The sequence below is a fragment of the Aulonocara sp. 'chitande type north' Nkhata Bay genome, linkage group LG18 (assembly GCF_057382095.1).
Source record: "Aulonocara sp. 'chitande type north' Nkhata Bay isolate Kocher_YH1m ecotype deep benthic linkage group LG18, A_spYH_male_GT1.1, whole genome shotgun sequence".
NCBI classification, from domain to species: Eukaryota; Metazoa; Chordata; class Actinopteri; order Cichliformes; family Cichlidae; genus Aulonocara; species Aulonocara sp. 'chitande type north' Nkhata Bay.
In genome coordinates this window covers 29978639-29997919 of record NC_141361.1, presented here as the reverse complement: position 1 = coordinate 29997919, position 19281 = coordinate 29978639, and the positions used below count along the sequence as shown (strand labels likewise).

At 39.6% G+C, this 19281-nt stretch overlaps 1 protein-coding gene across 5 annotated transcripts in view; it reads right to left on the bottom strand.

The window, feature by feature from the left end:
* carmil3 (capping protein regulator and myosin 1 linker 3) overlaps positions 1 to 19281 on the bottom strand; it is a 102579-nt gene that overhangs the window by 63601 nt on the left and 19697 nt on the right. For all 5 annotated transcript variants that reach the window (XM_086270574.1, XM_086270572.1, XM_086270576.1 and 2 more), the window contains exons 6-10: positions 16513 to 16607; positions 16016 to 16086; positions 15773 to 15846; positions 5426 to 5501; positions 1011 to 1099 (exon numbers count right to left, since the gene is read on the bottom strand). In XM_086270574.1, coding sequence (XP_086126700.1) covers positions 1011 to 1099; positions 5426 to 5501; positions 15773 to 15846; positions 16016 to 16086; positions 16513 to 16607 — 405 coding nt within the window. The remainder of the gene's footprint in view (positions 1 to 1010; positions 1100 to 5425; positions 5502 to 15772; positions 15847 to 16015; positions 16087 to 16512; positions 16608 to 19281) is intronic.

Here is a 19281-nt window from a genome sequence, read left to right as displayed (position 1 = left end):
TTAGCTGTATTGTTATAAATCCCGCTCGCAGGTACATCTCTTAATTTCTGATTGTAGACACAACAATTTCACCAGAAGATTTACCAGTTACCAAAACATATATCTCACAGGTAGAGTTCCCAAAGATCTAAAAGGTAAAATAGACAAAAAACATTTACATTCAATGTTGTTCCCAAAGTTTTATTTGGGCAGAATTGCTATTTATTTCAAGGCAAATCTCCAAGCATTCATGTAGTCAGGATTACTCGATCTCCTTTAATGTTTGAAGTAAACAATCAAGTGAAAAGTGACATTTTATATTTGTGCCGGAAATCTGTGTTGAAATTCCACATCAGAAACTATATTTGTCAGTATAGGCGCCTTAAATCATATACTATTTGAGTATCTTAACATATTGTATTGTATTGAAGTCTATTATTCTCTTGTTGAAGGTAAGAGCTTTTGGCATAGTGCTTGTAGAGCACCTCCAACAAAAATGACCCTTTCTATTGGAAGTGATTTAACACAGGGGAAGTATAAAAACTCCATCAATATGCTGCAGTAAATCATCGTGCCCTCGGGCAGCCAATTCATCTCAATTAATACTAAATAAGAAAACTGCTCTGCTAAATGATACAAGCCATACATAGAAGGTGGAATGTCTTGCCAGATGAAGCCCAAAATTTCACATCTATTTCAATGGAGAAACAATACACCTGCTACAAGCAGATAGGTGGGGAGGCTTTATTTGAGCTTTATTGGATGAAAGAGTGGAGGTTAAGAGAGGCGAGAGACAGCAGGGGAGGAGAGGAGAAGTGGAGAGGTGAGGTGAGCTTAGGTGGAGAGGTGAGACAAGACTTGTGTAAGTGAAAAGAGAGGAGACAAAGGAGGAGAAAGAGTGAGAAAAGATTGGAGAGTGCAAAAGGATAAAAGAGAAGAGGTGAAGGGGCAAGGAGAAGAAAAGGAGAGGAAATTAGATTAAGAGAGGCGAGGGTAGGGCTGATGATGATGTCAGGAAATAGGAAACCTACGATTTGAGTCCCGCATTCTCCAGAGTGAGCTCCTCCAGACTGTTGGACTTGCTGATTGTGTGTAGAACCTGGTCCACCACCTCTGACCCCTGCAGAAAAAACACACAGCACATGTGGAACGTGGTGGTGTCGAGCCGCAGTGGAGGCCAGAAAAAGTGAACTACAAGCAGGGCTGTAACAAAATAATCTACAACTTATTTATTTATTTTTTGCATCTATTTTATTGTTGTGCCTATAAAAGATTAAGTACATAAATAGAAAAAAAAGCCCATGATAGTTTCCTAAAACCCTTGATGCTCTATTCTACAAATTACTTTTTGTCTAATGATCCAAAACCAGGATCTGCTCATTTATTTTTTCAAAAAAACAAAAAAAACAAGCTGTAAATCCACCCAGTGCACAATGGAAATAAGGTGCTGTATCTGCCCTGTATCTGCTTTTAAAGAGGAAGCCTATAGACTGATGTTAGAAAAAAATCTTTAAATGAACTTCAAATCATATCTTATCTTTGGTTTTACACACAATGCCCTCGAATAAGCACAAAATCAATCAGTGTCTTAATTATAATGAGTATAATTACCATTTCATTTTTGTTGAGACTAAAAATAAGAGTTAACTCTATGATAAAGTTTCAATAAATTACCATATTCTTTGGACCATAAGACACATCTCATTATAAGGCGCATTAAGCGAAACAAAACAGTCAGATAAGTCAAACTTTACTCAGCTCATTCTTCTTACTTCCTCCACTTCCCTACCATTGATTCATTAATGTTTAATTCTCTCACAGCCACTCTATTCCCATGTTGTTGCAGTATATTAATGACTAACCTCGTATTGTGGATGGATTATCTCAGTTGTTCTCCTAACTGACGTTTGGTCGGTTTACTATGGGGCGCCGTTTGTAAAGTGAAACATGCTGAAATTAACGGCAACATTTTTCCACATTTAGCTCAAAACAAGTCATTTTTTACAACATTTAGTAAAATATTTGTAACTTTTCATATTTAAAACAGAATTTTGAATGTTAAATCTAAATGTTAAATATTCAATCTAAAGGTTAAATGGCCTGTATTTATATAGCGCTTTACTAGTCCCTAAGGACCCCAAAGCGCTTTACATATCCAGTCATCCACCCATTCACACACACATTCACACACTGGTGATGGCAAGCTACATTGTAGCCACAGCCACCCTGGGGCGCACTGACAGAGGCGAGGCTGCCGGACACTGGCGCCACCGGGCCCTCTGACCACCACCAGTAGGCAACGGGTGAAGTGTCTTGCCCAAGGACACAACGACCGAGACTGTCCAAGCCGGGGCTCGAACCGGCAACCTTCCGATTACAAGGTGAACGCCCAACTCTTGAGCCACGATCACCCTTAAATGTTAAATCTAAATGTTAAATCTAAATATTATATTTAAATGCTAAATGTTAAATGTTAAATCTAAATGTTTAGGCTAACATGCAAATTTATTGCACGGATCAGCGGAAATACCAAAATAAAAGCTTTCCGAAAACCTTCGGTGCAAAAGTGTGCCGGTAGTGGTCAGACACGTTCTCACTCCCAAACAGTGTTGGTCAAGTTACTTGAAAAAAGTAATCAGTAACTAATTACTGATTACTCCCCCAAAAAAGTAATCCCGTTACTTTACTGATTACTTATTTTCAAAAGTAATTAATTACTTAGTTACTTAGTTACTTAGTTACTTTTTAAAAACACGATTTACAACCTGAAGAGGTGATAAAGTGATAGATCTTTCAGCCCAATTCTACTTTTTCTACATAATCCATCATACAAAATGTAATCAAATGGAAAAGTCTCTTTTTTTAACTTGTTTTATCAGTTTTAATCTTTTAACTTCATGCATCAAGCAAAACATTTAATTATATGCAACATTCTCTGACTTGAATAAATTAGTTTAACATTTAAACCTATTTTCTACACATTCCAGCACATAAAATAAAATATTTTTTGTGTCTTCACTCACTCTTTCAAACAGATGCAAGTAAAACACAGCAGAAAATAAATAAAGTCAAAGACTCAGCGGTCCTTTTGCTCTATTTTCACCTGTAAAGCAGGAGCAGGGTAGGCGGAGGGTTACCCTGGTGCAGGTGTGCTGCGGTCAGTTGAAGAATCCGCGCGAGTGTCTCTGTGAGTTTCCCATCACGTCGTAGCTACTCGGTGCTTGCTCGGAAGTTTAGGGGTTTTTTTCGCTGTAAAAAGAAGTTTTCTTCCCACGCACGATGGACGCTAATGTTTTTGTCACTTTTTATGGAATCAAACTCAAAGTAAGGTCAGTACTTCCACACTTTAAACGCTGCACGCTCATACTCTCTCCCGCACTCGATATATTATCCATTGTTGATCTGCACACAGCTGCTGTCACCAACGTCGCACTTGCTTACGTCACTGTCATGAGACATTCTCGCAAAAAAATCACGGTTTTAGTAACGCAGTAACGCAGCGTTCCTACGGGAAAGTAACGGTAATCTAATTACTGATTTTGCAATAGTAATCCCTTACTTTACTCGTTACTTGAAAAAAGTAATCAGATTACAGTAACGCGTTACAAGTAACGCGTTACTGCCCATCTCTGCTCCCAAAGCATAATAATTTTCGCTAGGTGACAAATTGTCAACATTTTATGCTTTCGGGTACCCAACACGTTCCTAAATTACGGCAACAGAAAAAGGAGAGCACATGAGAACCGTTTGGACTCAATCTACACGTTCGTTCATTTTCTAAAAATCGCTTTGGAAAACACTATTTTACGTCATTTAACTGCTAGTAAAGGTTAGGAATAAGGTTATAGTTAGATAAGGTTAGGTTTAGGGCTGGAACACATGGCTGGAACGTCTATTATGGCGGGACCGTCATTCCACTGGAATTCAGCCATAACCCGACCATGAGAAAGCACGTCCGGCGATTTAGCTGAAAACATCGGAAGATCCATTTTGTCGGCCATCCAAAGGTTTAGCAGTAGTGCACTCTTAGCAGCTGCAGTCTCCACTTCACAATCGCTGCAGCACATGTCCAGCAAAATCGCTGGACATGCTCGTAGGCAAGAAGTGAAGCAGCACATGGCGGGGAGAAGCGAGGAAGAGAACAGACACGATTTTGCACCGGAGGTTTTCGGGAAGCTTTTATTTTGGTATTTCCGTTGATCCGTACAATACATTTGCATATTAGCCTAAACATTTAGGTTTAACATTTAGCATTTAGATTTAACATTTAACATTTAGATTTAAATATAATATTTAGATTTAACATTTAACATTTAGGTTTAACATTTAGCATTTAGATTTAACATTTAACATTTAGATTTAAATATAATATTTAGATTTAACATTTAACATTTAGATTTAACTTTTAACATTTAGATTTAACATTTAACATTTAGATTTAAATATAATATTTAGATTTAACATTTAACATTTAGATTTAACATTTAACATTTAGATTTAACATTTAGATTTAATATTTAACATTTGATGAAAAGTTACAAATATTTTACTAAATGTTGTAAAAAATTACTCGAAAAAACATGTTTTTGTAAGGTTTTGAGCTAAATGTGGAAAAATGTTGCCGTTAATTTCAGCATGTTTAACTTTACAAACGGCGCCCCATAGTTTACAGCATCCTGCCACGCGATTGTATTTGTCCCTAACCATCGGGAACCTTCACGTTAACTTTTATCGAGTGGAAAAAATTAGCATTCATCCTCCAGCATCACTGTGTTTATGTTATGCTAACATAGCTGTGTCGCTAGCGATCACGTAGCACAATGTTATATACCAGCTAGTCCAACTTCAGTAACCCTACAAATGTCACTACTGTTTAGTTTCCTGTCTTCATTTATGTTGGAAGTGATAGCAGAGCTGTACGTTTTAATTTTTTCAGAAATCTCTCAGTCAGAACATGGTATATCATGTTTAGGTGCAAACTAGCGAGCTAACTTCCTGCTAACTTCTAACTCTGTTAAATTTAATAGATTCTGTTTTCATGATGCCAGGATGTTAAACTTAATTGTTACACCTGGTAAAGCAGCAACGCTGATCATTTTATTAAAGATGAAAGACAGTTTTTAACTCTCAGTGACGCCACAGTGTTCGTTTGACTTTGGGACCTGAAGCAGATGGAGTTTAGGACTCAGATCACTCCAGGAAGCTCCTGACTAAGGTAGCCGTAATGCTCCGACAATTTAGTGTTAGCATGGTAACTATTAAGTGTTTTGAGAAACACAAAGAAATGATAATTTTCTAAAAACGCCAAAGAGACAAGCTGATTTAATAAAATAATAAATCAATAGACAACACAAGAGAGCAAACGTTTACATTTACAAACATTGTTTGTCTACATCTGGAGAGACAATTCTTAAGTGAGGGAGATTTTTAAAAAAAAGATATTTACTATGCGCATGTCTTTGCAGTACAGCTTGGTGAACCAGGTGTTGTAGGCAATGGATGCCACAATCACTGCCAAGTCCCTGGAAAGAAGATGACAGATAAAATTCAAAACTTTAAATTAGCAAACTCCATCTGCTCAAAACCATTTGATCCCATTGATCTATAAATTTGCATTATCTCAGGCCAAACTTATTCTATGCTCTGCATTTAGTAAAAAGCAGTTTATCATTGTGACAGGGAGAACAGCACGGGCAGGGCTGCTTTCTAAAAGATGACTGATACTGCAGTCCTGCTGAGGAGAAGAAGCAGAGTGAAATGGAAAAAAAGGAAAGGAGAGAGAGATGTAAAGATCGATGGCCGGGTCAGTGGATTATTCAATAAAGCCACACTCTGATCCCAACTACAGACCTCAAACACTGCTACATCCACTACTGTACACCCAGACATAGAGCCCACAGATGATCCTGTGTATGCGTTTGGGAGGGAGAAAGTGAGAGAACAGAGAGAGCGAGAGAGGGTGTTATTTAGAATCCTCCAAGGTCCAACTATGGCCGTACTGCTGCTACACCTGCTATACATCATCTGACAAACAAGCAGCAACACAGAGAGAAGGGATGCACAGAGAAAGCGAATACACACAGGGAAAGACGAAGAAAGGATGATACGGAGGAAAACACAGAGTGAAAGGGGGGAAAGGAGGAGGAAAGAGTGTAATCGGACCAAGGATGTTTCTGTTGCAGTAACCAGGACATTACAGTTTATCTCAGAGGAATAAAATGGCTACAGGCTGTGTTCTTTTTTCATTAGCATGACAGCCGTCAGGCCAGTCCATTCTGACAAACACGGCCAAGTCTGTGCAAGCGAGCAGATGATGCACACGTCAAGATTCATCAGCACTGTCTGATTCATGTTTTGACAGCAGGACATGTAATTGACCTCTATGATCCAGCTCAGTCGTGCAGCGTGTTGGTGTTTATGTGTCAATTTGTACTGGTACGTGCGGACGCGGTGGCACAGTGGGTCAATCTGCTGCAGTTTATGTCCTTAATTGGATCGTTTTAGGTTTAGGACAGGGATATGAAACTTTATCCCTTTCAAACTTCAGTCATCTGCAGCAAGAAGGAATTAGAGGCAAGAGAGCAGAGTGGCCAGTCAACAGTCATTTCTTACAGTGCTCTGGGGAAAATGCACATCGATATCAACATGGATACTTGACCGATTTTCCTGCATACGGGTCAGGAATAGACACCCCCCGAAGCTTTTTCCTTTAACAATAACATTTCAGAGACTACTTTTCTAACCAGTGAAGAGGAAATAAAGTGTGAAAAACAGGATTACCAAGATACAGTTGGAGCAATCACAGAGAAAGGTGTCAAAGGAACCCCTCTACTTTAGCTGTCTTACGCCTGCCAGGACTATTCTTCCTCACTAACCAAAAAGGAAAATAAAGTATGAATGCACATAAATACTGTATTTTGAGCATTTCGTGATCTGTTATCAAGGACTCCATTTGAAATAAAAACACACCACAGGTTAGACAGCAATTTTTACAAACAGTTTTAAAAAATTGGGATTACCAAAAATTATGGGTTTACCAAATATTAAATTTTATTATTGGACTAATAATTTAAGAATAACTCAATTCTGATTGCAATCTGACTCATTTTGGCTGTCATCAGTTTGGCTTACAATGGAAGCTGCTTCTCGTGAGTTGGTATCTCTGTCAGCCTCAGCTCACTCCATGAAAAGTTCCTCTTCTGAGTATAATAAAGACATTATTGTCTTTAGTATAATAAGGCTGGGAATCTGGAGGCAATCCAAGCACAATTTTCATAGCCAAACATATTCAATATCTGCTCCTGTAACTGTAAATCATGTCTTTCGTCCATATTTAACAGATGAATCATTTCAAACTTGGCCCAACCTCATATAAATATCTCTATATTAATAAAACGTTTGCCCCTTTCCATCAGTTGTCTGATAAAGTTGGATAACCTAAACATAATTTCTTTAGATATTTACAAATCTGTAGATTTATGAGCAAAACATTCCCTTAGTGTCCAGGTTTTCGATACTTGAACTAGAAAGGAATGATTTCATATACTGTATTTATTCTCAGAATCCCTCCTTTCATCTGGTTTCCCTGAAATCTTTCAAAACATGCCCTTCATAATGCACATAAATCATCTTTTTGGATTAACTCCATTTAAAAGCATGCACCGCTTACATTTATTACGAAGTTTAACATTTCTCAATTTTATAAAGACAAACCTAACTTGTGACAGGTGTTGTCAAGTCCCAGGAAAATCACGTTCATGTTTTGATCTTGCACGGTTTTGCAGCACTTCTGTGAAGAAATTTTGGATCCTGATCAAATATCACTGGAAAACCAGTGGAACCTAATGCTCTGATGGATTGTGTTTTTTATACTGCCTTTGCTACTTTACTGCCTAAATGTAAAACACGACTTAAGCGAAAATCTCCCATAGCTCCCCTACATATTCAATGGATAAGAGAAGCTGTTAGTATGTGTTGCTGCTCTACTTTGAAACAGCTAAGGGCCTTCAGACAGAAATTTAACATGATGTGGGACCTTTTTCACAAATACGTTAAACAGTTGGACTTTTCAAATATCAGATTCTATATGAAGCTTTTTTAAGGCATCGCAGGTTAAGAGTTATTGTTGCTCACGATTTATTTATTTATGTTATTTATTTATTTATCATTTTTGATATGGATATGTAAATTGGAAAATACAGCAACTTGAAATTTGTTTTATGCAACTTGTACAATATCAATAAGGCTGAGCTGGTCTCTTTAAAGGAATATGCCTGCTCTTCCCACTGCTTAGCTTTGATCACAATTACTGTCACTTTTGTTGTTGTTTTTTATTGTCCTGTTGCCAAATTCGATACATTAAAACAAAATTAAAGAGTGTTCAAGTTCGATCAGATGATTGTTTTTACAGATAGTCCTGCCCTATCGACTGCACACTTCTATCTGCGAAATCAGTTTTGGGTAAAGGCAAGAGAGGATTTTAAGGACTGGATAATATATAATAATTAGGTTTACATATATACACACACTCACTGATAAACATGTATTTGTCCACAGGAAAGGCTGAACTCCACTGAAGATAATAGTGGTGCTTGACAGGAGGATCCTTTCCATAGCAAAGAAAAATCCATTCAGAATATAATAACCTTCGGAACAGAAAGGCCAGATAAGAGTTTGACAAAAAACATCTAAAAAAGCCAGACCAGCTCTGAAACTGGCTCCTTTGCACAGATGAAAAGATTGCCTGTGGCAAAATGACTGAAGGAAAGAGAAAAGCATGGAGAGGGCTTGGAAAAGCTCATGAACGGAGGCATAGTACAACCCCTAGAAAACACAATGAAGAAAGTGTGATACGTGGGCACGTGTGGTCTATCATGGCTCTGGGTCACTAGTGTTAACTGATGATGTTAACAGATGAGTAAACTGTGAGGAGGAGAGTTAAAACTTCTGCTTGGATTCAGCCAAGTGCAGCAAAGTTATCTGGACAGCGATTCACGGTATAGACAGACAAACACTGCAAGAACTACCCAGAAGGGTTTTTAAAGGTCATGATGGGCAATTATGCAAAGGGCAGTCAATCAACTCATCTTAACCCAATCAAGCATCGATTACAATGAAGAAAAAACAAAAACACAAGGAAGCAAGGACAAACAACAAGTGAAGACAGCTTAAGTAAAGGCCTGATCAAGCATCGCAAATCCATAGTTTGGTGATGTCAACGGGTCCCAGACTTTAAGCAGCTATTACCTGCAAGGAATTGTCAATAAAGCATTAAAATAACAGTTTAATTTATGATTATGGTAATTTGTCCAATTACATTTAAGTGCCTGAAATGAAAAATGTCTATAACTCTTCAATGCTGCATGCAGTATTTCTGTTAAAAGACAGAGAACATGTGCACTTTAAGCAAATATTCATATTCAATAACTCATAACTATAGCTTCATGTTCTGGTAAATGGCTAAAATAACTACAAAAAACAAAGTGCCCAGAAATGTGTGGAATTAACTGTATACAGTTCTTCCACAAGCATAGTTGGAAAATATTAGGTTCTTGTTACTGGGTGTACTTTAGAGAATATAATTGGAGCACACAGATGTCAAACATACAGACTGTGGGCCAGAACTAGCAGGCCAAAGGGTCCAATTTGACTCAGTGGGTTGCAGAGGAGGAAGCCATAATTTCTGGACCATTAAGCATTGTGTTGCAGGCTGTTAAGAACGGATCATGTCATAGAATTGCTTGTCCAAAACTATTAATTTTATCTAGGCAGAGGTCTGATTTTTTGTCAGTTTTACAGCCTTCTTTTGTACCCGCAACCTGCATACCACACAAAGTAGGTAATTAAGCTAAGAAGCTGTGTATGCACATTTCCTTGATTTACAACAGTCACATTTCTTTATAATGAAAATAGATTGGCAGAAAGTGGAAAAAAATTAGACACAGTTGAAAATTGCCCTTATTTTTCTTAAGACATGTCAGGCTGTGTCATGGTCCTGGGTTTTAGAGCCAGTGTTTTTTAATTTTGCACTTTCTAGTTCTGTTGGTTGTTCGTTTTATCTTGGTTCTTGGTTTACTTTTCATGTATTATTCAGAGATTTTGTGTTATTCCTTTTGCTGGTTGGGGTTTGTTATTTACACTATATTATTATGTATCATTATTTATTATTTAAACTATAAATGTATTATTTATAGCCACAGAGTGCTATTAGTTTTGCTGTCTAGTTTCTGTTCAGGGTTATAGTTTGTTAATATTGCATTTCTTCCTTCAGTTTATCCTGCCTCCCCCATACTCTCCGGGTCTTCTTACGTCTCCTTCACTGTGTTAATGTTCCTATTTTCAGTTACTTCCTGTTTTATTTTGATAGTGTCTTGTTTCATGTGTGCTGTATTTAGTTTTGCTTCCCTTGTCTTGTTTTCCCCGATTAGTTCCAGCTGTGTACCCCAGTGTTTCCCATTACCCTAGTTATGTAGAGTGTATTTATAGCCTTTGTCTACCCTAAGGGCTTTGTTGCATCTTACTGTTTACACACCTCTGTTTTCCCTCATGGATCTCCAGTTTGGATTTATGGTTTTCACCTGCCTTTGAACTGTCTGCCTGGCCTTAATAAATGTTTGTTTTCTGTTCTTTAATTCTGTGCCTTGAGTCTGCATTGGGTAAATCATTCTAAACATGATCACCCCTCATTTCCTGTTTTGTTTTGTTTTTTGTGAAATTTCATGAAATTGGTCTTAAGAAATAGTTTTCCTGGTTTAATTAAAAGTTTGTCTTAAGACGTAAGATTTTCACTTATACCTGACACTTGAATCTGACCATTTTCAGAAGACTATTTTTTGTTTGTTAAGCTGCTTAACACTGACCAATGAATCTGACTGCAACAGCTTCATTTATCATTGGTCTCTCCAGAGCCCAAATCTCAACATTACTGAAGCAGTGAAGCATCTTGACAGAGAACAGAAACAAAGGCAAACAACCTCCAAAGAAGCCCGGAGAACTATTCCTGAAGACTCCTTACTAATTACATGAAAGCTACCTAAGAGAGTTCATGCCGTTCAGGTTTCAATAAACTCCTGCACTATTTCCCATTCTTAGCAAAATATAAAGAAAAAGAGGATAGCTTAAGACTTTTGCAAAGTACTGTATGCTTAATTGTTTTCTTGCAAGAAGACAGCTTGGAGGACAGGACCAACTTCACACCCGATCAGATCTGCACACTGTTAGACCTCTGCCTCACCACTACATATTTCAAGTACAACGAAGGCTTTTACAGACAAAAACATGGCTGTGCCATGGGCTCCCCCGTGTCACCTATTGTAGCCAACCTTTACATGGAGGAAGTGGAAAGGAAGGCTCTTGGCTCTTTCAAAGGAAGAGTACCCAGCCACTGGTACAGGTATGTGGACGACACCTGGGTCAAAATCAAGACACAAGAAGTGGAATCCTTCACTGCGCACATTAACGCTGTGGATAAAAACATCAAGTTCACCAGGGAAGACACAAAGGACAACTGTTTGCCTTTCCTGGACTGCGCCGTGCACATTGAAGAGAACGGCAACCTCAACATCGAAGTTTACCGGAAGCCCACACACACGGACCAGTACCTCCTCTTTGACTCCCATCACCCTTTGGAACACAAACTTGGAGTAATTAGGACCCTACACCACCGGGCAGAACATGTTCCCTCTAAGCCTGAAGGAAAAAAGAAGGAACACACACATGTAAAGGAAGCACTCAAAACGTGCGGCTATCCTAAATGGGCGTTCTTAAAGTCAGCAAAGAGGCACAGAAAAGAAGACCAGACACCAGCGAGGGAGGATAAGAAGGACAGACGCAACAACATTGTCATCCCCTATGTAGCCGGTGTATCAGAGAAACTCAGGAGAGTTTTCTCCAAGCATGACATTTCAGACCCAGCAACACGCTCAGACAGAAACTGGTTCACCCGAAAGACAAAACGCCAAAACACAAACTTAACAATGTGGTGTATGCTGTACAGTGCAGCGAGGAATGCTCAGACCTCTACATTGGAGAGACCAAACAGCCACTTCACAAGCGCATGGCACAACACAGAAGAGCCACCTCCACAGGACAAGACTCAGCAGTCCATCTGCATCTTAAGGATAAAGGACACTCTTTCGAGGATGCCAATGTTCACATTTTGGACAGAGAGGACAGATGGTTTGAAAGAGGAGTGAAAGAAGCCATCTATGTCCACTGTGAGCGGCCATCTTTGAACAGAGGCGGGGGTTTACGACACCAACTCTCTGCCATCTATAATCCAGTTTTGAGATCCCTTCCCAGACGCCTTAACGCCCACTCACATCCTGGGCCATCTGACCTCAGGAATTCGCATGATAAGGTGGGGCCAGGTTTCACAATGAACACACCCGAAACTCTGGCTGATTGGGACCCACACCCAGTTTCCCACCTTGGCTCAGGCGATTAGAGGATCATCAGGGGGTCCTTTTGTCCCTCTGTGGGGGGTTACTCCCACTAGGTTTATATCTGGGACTCTCCACCATTTGACCTTAGAACTGAAGAAGCTTCTCGGATGAGAGGTGAAACGTCTTCAAGCAACTTAAAGAAGTCCAGACGCTTTTCTTTCCAAGCTCCTTTGATCACTATCATGAAGGAAGACTAATAAAGTACCAAGATTGAAAACTCTTGATCGACCGATCAGATTTATCGTACATTGGTGGTAATTTACCGATCTATCAGTATAAGCATTTTCAACGTCAAATACATGAAAATTTCAAAAGTAATGTAAACAATAGATACAAGAAATGCCCTTCAACCATTTTATTGAAGTTGATGTCGCATAGTTTGCCCATCAGAGGGCACTCCGCATCTTCCTTGTTGGCAACATACATGTTTGGGAAACCATAAACACAACAACCAAGCAGCAGCTAACAGAACATAAATAATTATGAAAATCTATTATTTGAATGTGGATTTTTAAAATAACCAAATCTTGGCTGGGCATCAAACTGACGATCAAAATTCCTTAGACTCTCCACTACTTGCCAAACAATATATTAATGAAAATACTCTATAAGGTCATTTATCAGCATTACAGGTGATTACAAGCAGCTGGACACTCTACATAGACAAGCGCTTATTAGCATGTGTGTATGCACGCAGAGGGTGGACTGTCAATCCAAGAGGTGCCTCTACATGTTCTTGAGTCAGCAAGGCGTAACAGTTTTTTCTCTCTCTGTCTCTCTCATTCGCCAAACAAGCAACTGTATGAAACCACAGAATCTCTACCCAAATTCACACACACTCCACCTATTTGTGACTTTGCAGTAGACACACAGAACCCAGAGTGACAGCGACTCAGCCGAGGAGAACGAATGGGGAGCCAATACAGGAAGCAAAGATGACGAGGACGAGACGGGCCCTGAAAAAAGGTGTCCGTTTTCAGTCAACACGAGTGAGCACAGTCTGTGTTTGGACAGACAGCAGTCAGCAGAAAAAGCATCGCCCTGTCGCTCGCGGTAACGGTAGATGAGATCAATCGGGGGAGATGGAGGGAATAGAAATGTGAAAGGACAAGGAAGGGAGGGAAAGAGTAATGCACCACAAATAGCCTCTGGCACATGATCACGGAACAACCCATTCTTACATCGTTTGTGTGGCCATTTTACAGACTTTCTTGATTATTTCCTGCATTTATTTATTTATTTTTTTTGTGATATTCTTCGCTTCCTTTATCAGCCGTGATTTGATACGGGCTGGGCTCATGGGAACAATATGCTGAAGGAAGATCTTGAAAAACAGTACGGGCAGGCAGCTCCCACTTTATCACAATGAATATGAAGAAATTGTACAAAAAAACAAACAAACAACAACAAAAACAACAGAAAGGCAGCGATTTGGGCTCTCAATGCGAAAGACATTAATATATTCATGAGCCTCTGCTGCAATCATGTTTCTATGAATGGATTTTTGATTTACCACCATAGCAAGGTTTCACTCCTATGATGAGATCTACGTTTTTAAATGTGAATATGTTTTCTAAGTCAGAAGTGCTGTTGCTACACAAGAAAGTAGAAACCATACATACACTTCTGGGCTTTTTAAGGACAAAACAAATAAATAAATGAATCTTGAAACAAAAATAAGCTCGTCTGAATTCTGCTTTTGCATGTCAGCTGTCAAATCTTTTTATGATCGTATCAGTTGGGCAAGTTCTGCGCTCCGACACTATACGTCTGAAAAAGTAGACGCACACACAGACAAAAAAAAGGTACCAGCAGGGAAGTAGAGGAGAGCACACATGGCATCTTAAAGTTGTGGATTCTGCCTCTGAAGGTGTTTCATTCCACATCATCTAAGATCTTAGCAAACTTCTAACAAAACCCAACAGAAGCACAGGAGGGAAAGGGAGCCAGAGAGTCAACAGAAGAGTAGTGCACTCAAAATTTTAACCACAGAGGGTCTTGTTAGACAAATAGCCGCTCTCGTGTAAGGAAAGATGAACAGTGACAGCTGAAGAGACACACAGGAAAAGAAGAAGAAGAAAAAAAAAAACAGTCCACCGTGATGCAAAATAAAATGCAGACCTCTTCCAAAACTACAAGGCACTCATAAAGCCCAAGAACACAGATGTGTTTTTATTGTTTTTGGTCTTTACTCCAGAGCACTGGGATATAAAATCACCATTAGTTTTAAGTGCTGAGTTTTGACTTTCAATTCCCCGTCGACCGCTTTATTACATTTGTTTACAACACACCTAAACCCAGTGAGATGGTAATTCTGGACCCATAATCAATTTATGCAGTTTTCTTATCTTCTACAGTTCAGAGCCATAAATCAGTTCACGCATGTTGGTATTAATGTCTTCTTTTTTCCCTCTTCTCTATGTTGACAGAATGAAAAGGTCAAACTGGGCCTCGAGAGCAGGGAAGAATTTGGTTGAGCTGATACAAACTTTTCATTCTCTACACGAGGAGATGATTTTGTAAGCTGTCATCCAGAGACCAATTAGAGAACTGTAACCCTGAACTCCAGCAGGAGCAAATGGATAATTCTGTAAAACCTCCCACTTCAACTCTGATTAGGTGAAGAGAAAAGAGAGCAGGAAAAAAAAGGTCTATATCTTATTTCATTTCAAAAGATCCGTGCCCATAAAGCAATGTGGTTTCCGTAGACCTGTGAATTGGATGGCTAGCGGGTAAAATTGCAGGCCATAAATAGCTCAAAATCTGCTGCCCTTCACTTGAAAACTGATTTTGCTGACTTTCACCCTAGAAAGCCTTCCTCTGTTGAACTGGCAAAAGTTTCTCTGTACTTGCCTCTAATTTGATCACGTGAAGTACATGTATGTGGGAACCATCTGGGAACTAAGTGATCCCTGTGAGAATCTTTTCAAATGAAATGATTTTGCACACTCATACGCAAAACTTGGTGTAGAACTACACCTATACTGAGCCGTTCAGTGGAACGGCCTTGACTTGTGCAGAAATGTAGCTTGACGGGTATTCCATATCAGACTGGAAAGGAAGAAAAAACCCACTAAATCAGTAGGAAAAGAAAGGTGGCTGCAGACCGATTCTGGCAAAGCAGCACGAGTGAGCGTGCCAAACGCCTGGCTGATGTCTGTGGGTTACATACATCTGCCAAAGACTAACTCCAGCAGAACTAATGAATATCAAATACAATGAGTTTGTGTTAATGTGTCCATTTGCTCTCTGCAACTAACTTTGTTAGTTAATTGAGCTGTTCAAATCAGTGCGAGCTCCCACACTGTACTAAGACTAGGCATGGCCACAATGTCAGTAAACTACCTCACCTGCTGTCGAGGTGGCTGAAATCCAGTAAGTTGAACTCCCTGTTGTCCTGAGAGTGATAGATTGTGTCAACATCCTGGAACAGAGAGGAGGAGGGAAACAAACAATAACAGACAGAGTTTGAGATAGATATGAGACAGTATCATGAAAAATATATTTTCCACTCTACAAAGAATAGCAATCTACAAAAGGTAATATAGACAACAAACACAAGTGGATTTGTTCTGCGAGTATGCTTTCCTCACCCACTGCACTTCTTCTTTGCAGCCAATACCGTTGTAATCGCAGAGAGCTGCATAAGTCTCAGAAAAACCTCCTGAAAATACGAAGGAGAGGACAACAAGTCAATTCAAACTAGACCATGACAGATCGGAAATGGCAAGGACAGAATGAAGTAGCGGAGAAGACATGGAGAAACGAAGAGGGGAGAGGGTGCAGGCCAGAGATGAAAGAGGGAGTCAAAAAGAGTGAGACAGAGATAGTCAGCTGAGAGGGAGAGATTAGCTGTAAATATTGAGGTGAGATGAAAGTACAGAACCATGAAGGAGCTCTTCTTGTAGATTAATAGGATTACTAGCAGAAAGCAAGTGCATCCAGTAACTTTGGTCTTCTGACCCACTTATGGACAAGTCTCCAAAATGGTTTGCTGTGAGCTACTGAGTCAGCGTGTGAATGGACTCTGAAGTGCTGCATGTATGAATGTGCGTGTGAGATGTGGTTAGAAAGGTAGCAGGGCTCTCACCACAAGTTTTCTGGGGATCTAATGATGACTCAGAGTTCGGTGAAAACTTGTGACTCCCATCGGGCATTTCTCCCTCTGCTCGACAAATAGGAGGGCTGAAACAAAGAGAGGAAGGAGATTCAGAGCTAGCTCGTGCTGGCAATGATGACGCCAAAGTGCATCTTAGAGCTTCCCAGGCCATCATGTGCAGATTTGAATGAAACACAAGGTACATGTGAAGTTGAATGGAATTATAGTCATTTAATATGTACATTTTTGATTGCAGTTGACTAAACTGTTATCCAGCATTTAAAATTCTATCCTCTTTGTGGGGGAAGATGTGAAAAAACAATTTCAATTTCAACTGACAATAAGAAAAGAAGCTTAATGTGTGAAATGCTTATTAAATAATTAATAATTGTAATTGTATGTACTGCATTCAATCAACAACTGTACATTTGTACTAAAACAAAATTGTAATTGATCTGACTGAAAAGCTCATTTGATGTGAATCATAATTTAAGCAGGATACTTACATTCATGGCAATCCTCTAAACCATAGGTGTCAAACTCTGGCCCGCGGGCCAAATTTGGCCCGCAGCCTACTTACATTTGGCCCGCGAAGCCATACCAAATTACTATTAGAGCTGGCCTACTGGTATTATACAGCTAATATATATATTGTTTAGTATTAAGCTTTGCTTGTTCCATATTCAGTTTTTCAGCAAAACGTGTTTGAGTCCATAAGAAAAGATTCATTCTTATATCTGGAGGAATAAATATATTTCAATAAATATTAACGTTAGCCCGCGACTTTGTTCCAGTTTTGAATTTTGGCCCACTGTGTATTTGAGTTTGACACCCCTGCTCTAAACCATAGTCTAGTCTGGCCTTTATTCATATAATGCAGTAGAGATAAGCCAGGAAATGTGTGGAAAGAGCAGGGACAGGACATTCAGCTAGTGTGCAGCCAACAAACTCAGCTCTTAAAGGCAATAAGTCCATGTGTTAGGCATCCTGTGGTGTAATACTACGACTAAACAACCTCTGACTAAATAAAGACGCCTGCTGCAGAACGCACATAAAGTGAAAATAGCCGAACCTTTCATTTTAGCTAGGATTTCTTTTTATTAGATTGAGCTGGTTCAGGTTTCTCCCTGTCAGATTAACCAGCAACAATGGCACCCAGATAAAAATGAGATTTGCCTCATTATAGGGCAGAACAGTGGTGGAATTGTTGGGTTTAAATCCATCAGCAGGCTGGGTACTGTTTGTTTGCATGCATCTCTCCCAGTCCTCCGGCTTCCCCTCACAGTCCAGAGACATGCACATTTAGCTAATTGGTGATGCTAAGTGGCCATAAATGTGATTGTGAGCGTGAATGATCATTTGTCTTCCTGTAATAGACTGGTAACATGTCAACTGGTATAAGCCCCACCCTCCCACAGAGTTAGAGCAGGGTGTCAAACATAAGGCCCAGGGGCCAGTATCTGCCCAGCTAAGACTCCAATCTCCTGACACCTTTGGAAATTTAAAGGCAGGCATAGGTTTTAGACTTTCAACTGTATTTTCACAAGTTTTAGAACTTCCCTGCTATTCATACTACACAACAGTAATTAAGGTAAACCTCTTAGTTAAACACCTATAGCATTAAAAGTATAGTTAGTTAAGTAGTTATTTTTAATCTGATGTGAAATGAGAGTTTCTTTGATCAAAGTGGGCTCTATGTGGCCCATTGAGATGGTTCACTATAAATCCACGAACCCTGCTGCAACAATACCTAATAAGTATATTTGTCATCTATATTTTATGGAGAGAGGCACACGGCTGGATTATTAATGAGTATTTTTTGTAATGAGAAGGCCTCTGGTATCAGTTAGAGGTTTAGGGAAAAGTACATTCTAAATATTATACTTCTTTCCTTTGGTGCTGTTGCTAAAGAGTCCTTAAGCAAGACATTGAACTCCCAGTGGCTTAAGCGGAGTACTGTAGTGCCCAAGAGACTATACAAAGACACAAGGATGCACCAAGGTTCGAGTGAATGAGTATAACCCGTATTCCCAGCAGGCTCACACCCTGGTAGGTATCATAATGATACATCCTTACACAACGTCCAGTGAAATTAGGACATTAAAAGGAAATTTGACTTAAACATTGAGATCTCAAATGAACTCCTGCAAAACATAGCTCATCCACCTTTTCTACCTTTCTGCCTTACTTGCATCAGAAAGAAACAACAAGTAAGCAGAGCGTGTAGGGATGGATCAGAAAGCAAATACTGTGTTCACACATAGTACTGCGGCTGTACCTGCTTTGGCTTTTTGATAGGATTACACCGTTACACTGTGGAATTCAACACACACCATCCTTAATCGCATTTGTCAACAAAATCACACACACAACACCCAACAACATCCGTGACCTTAATCCCTGCCTTATCTCCGCAATCATCATCATCCGCCCCAGAGCGTGCATACGTGCACGCTCTCTAGATACTATCTGCATCGTGTACCAATCAGTTACCGGGCCGCACAATTAAATCCACAACACAAGGTTCCTCCCTGTGTTCTCTCCCCTTTCTTTATTTCTCTTTAAATGTCCTCACTGGAAGCAATCATCTGCCGCGGCCCTAATGGAAAAGAGCTATTCTGAACGATGATAAAGTGCAGAGATAGCCTTGTGCAGGTCAATAGTGGAGCACAGTCAATCCCAGTGCTCTCAGAAATTGTAGATGAGAACTAAGAGAGAGGGAAACAAACTCTGTGCCTTCCTTTCCTCCTCATACATTCT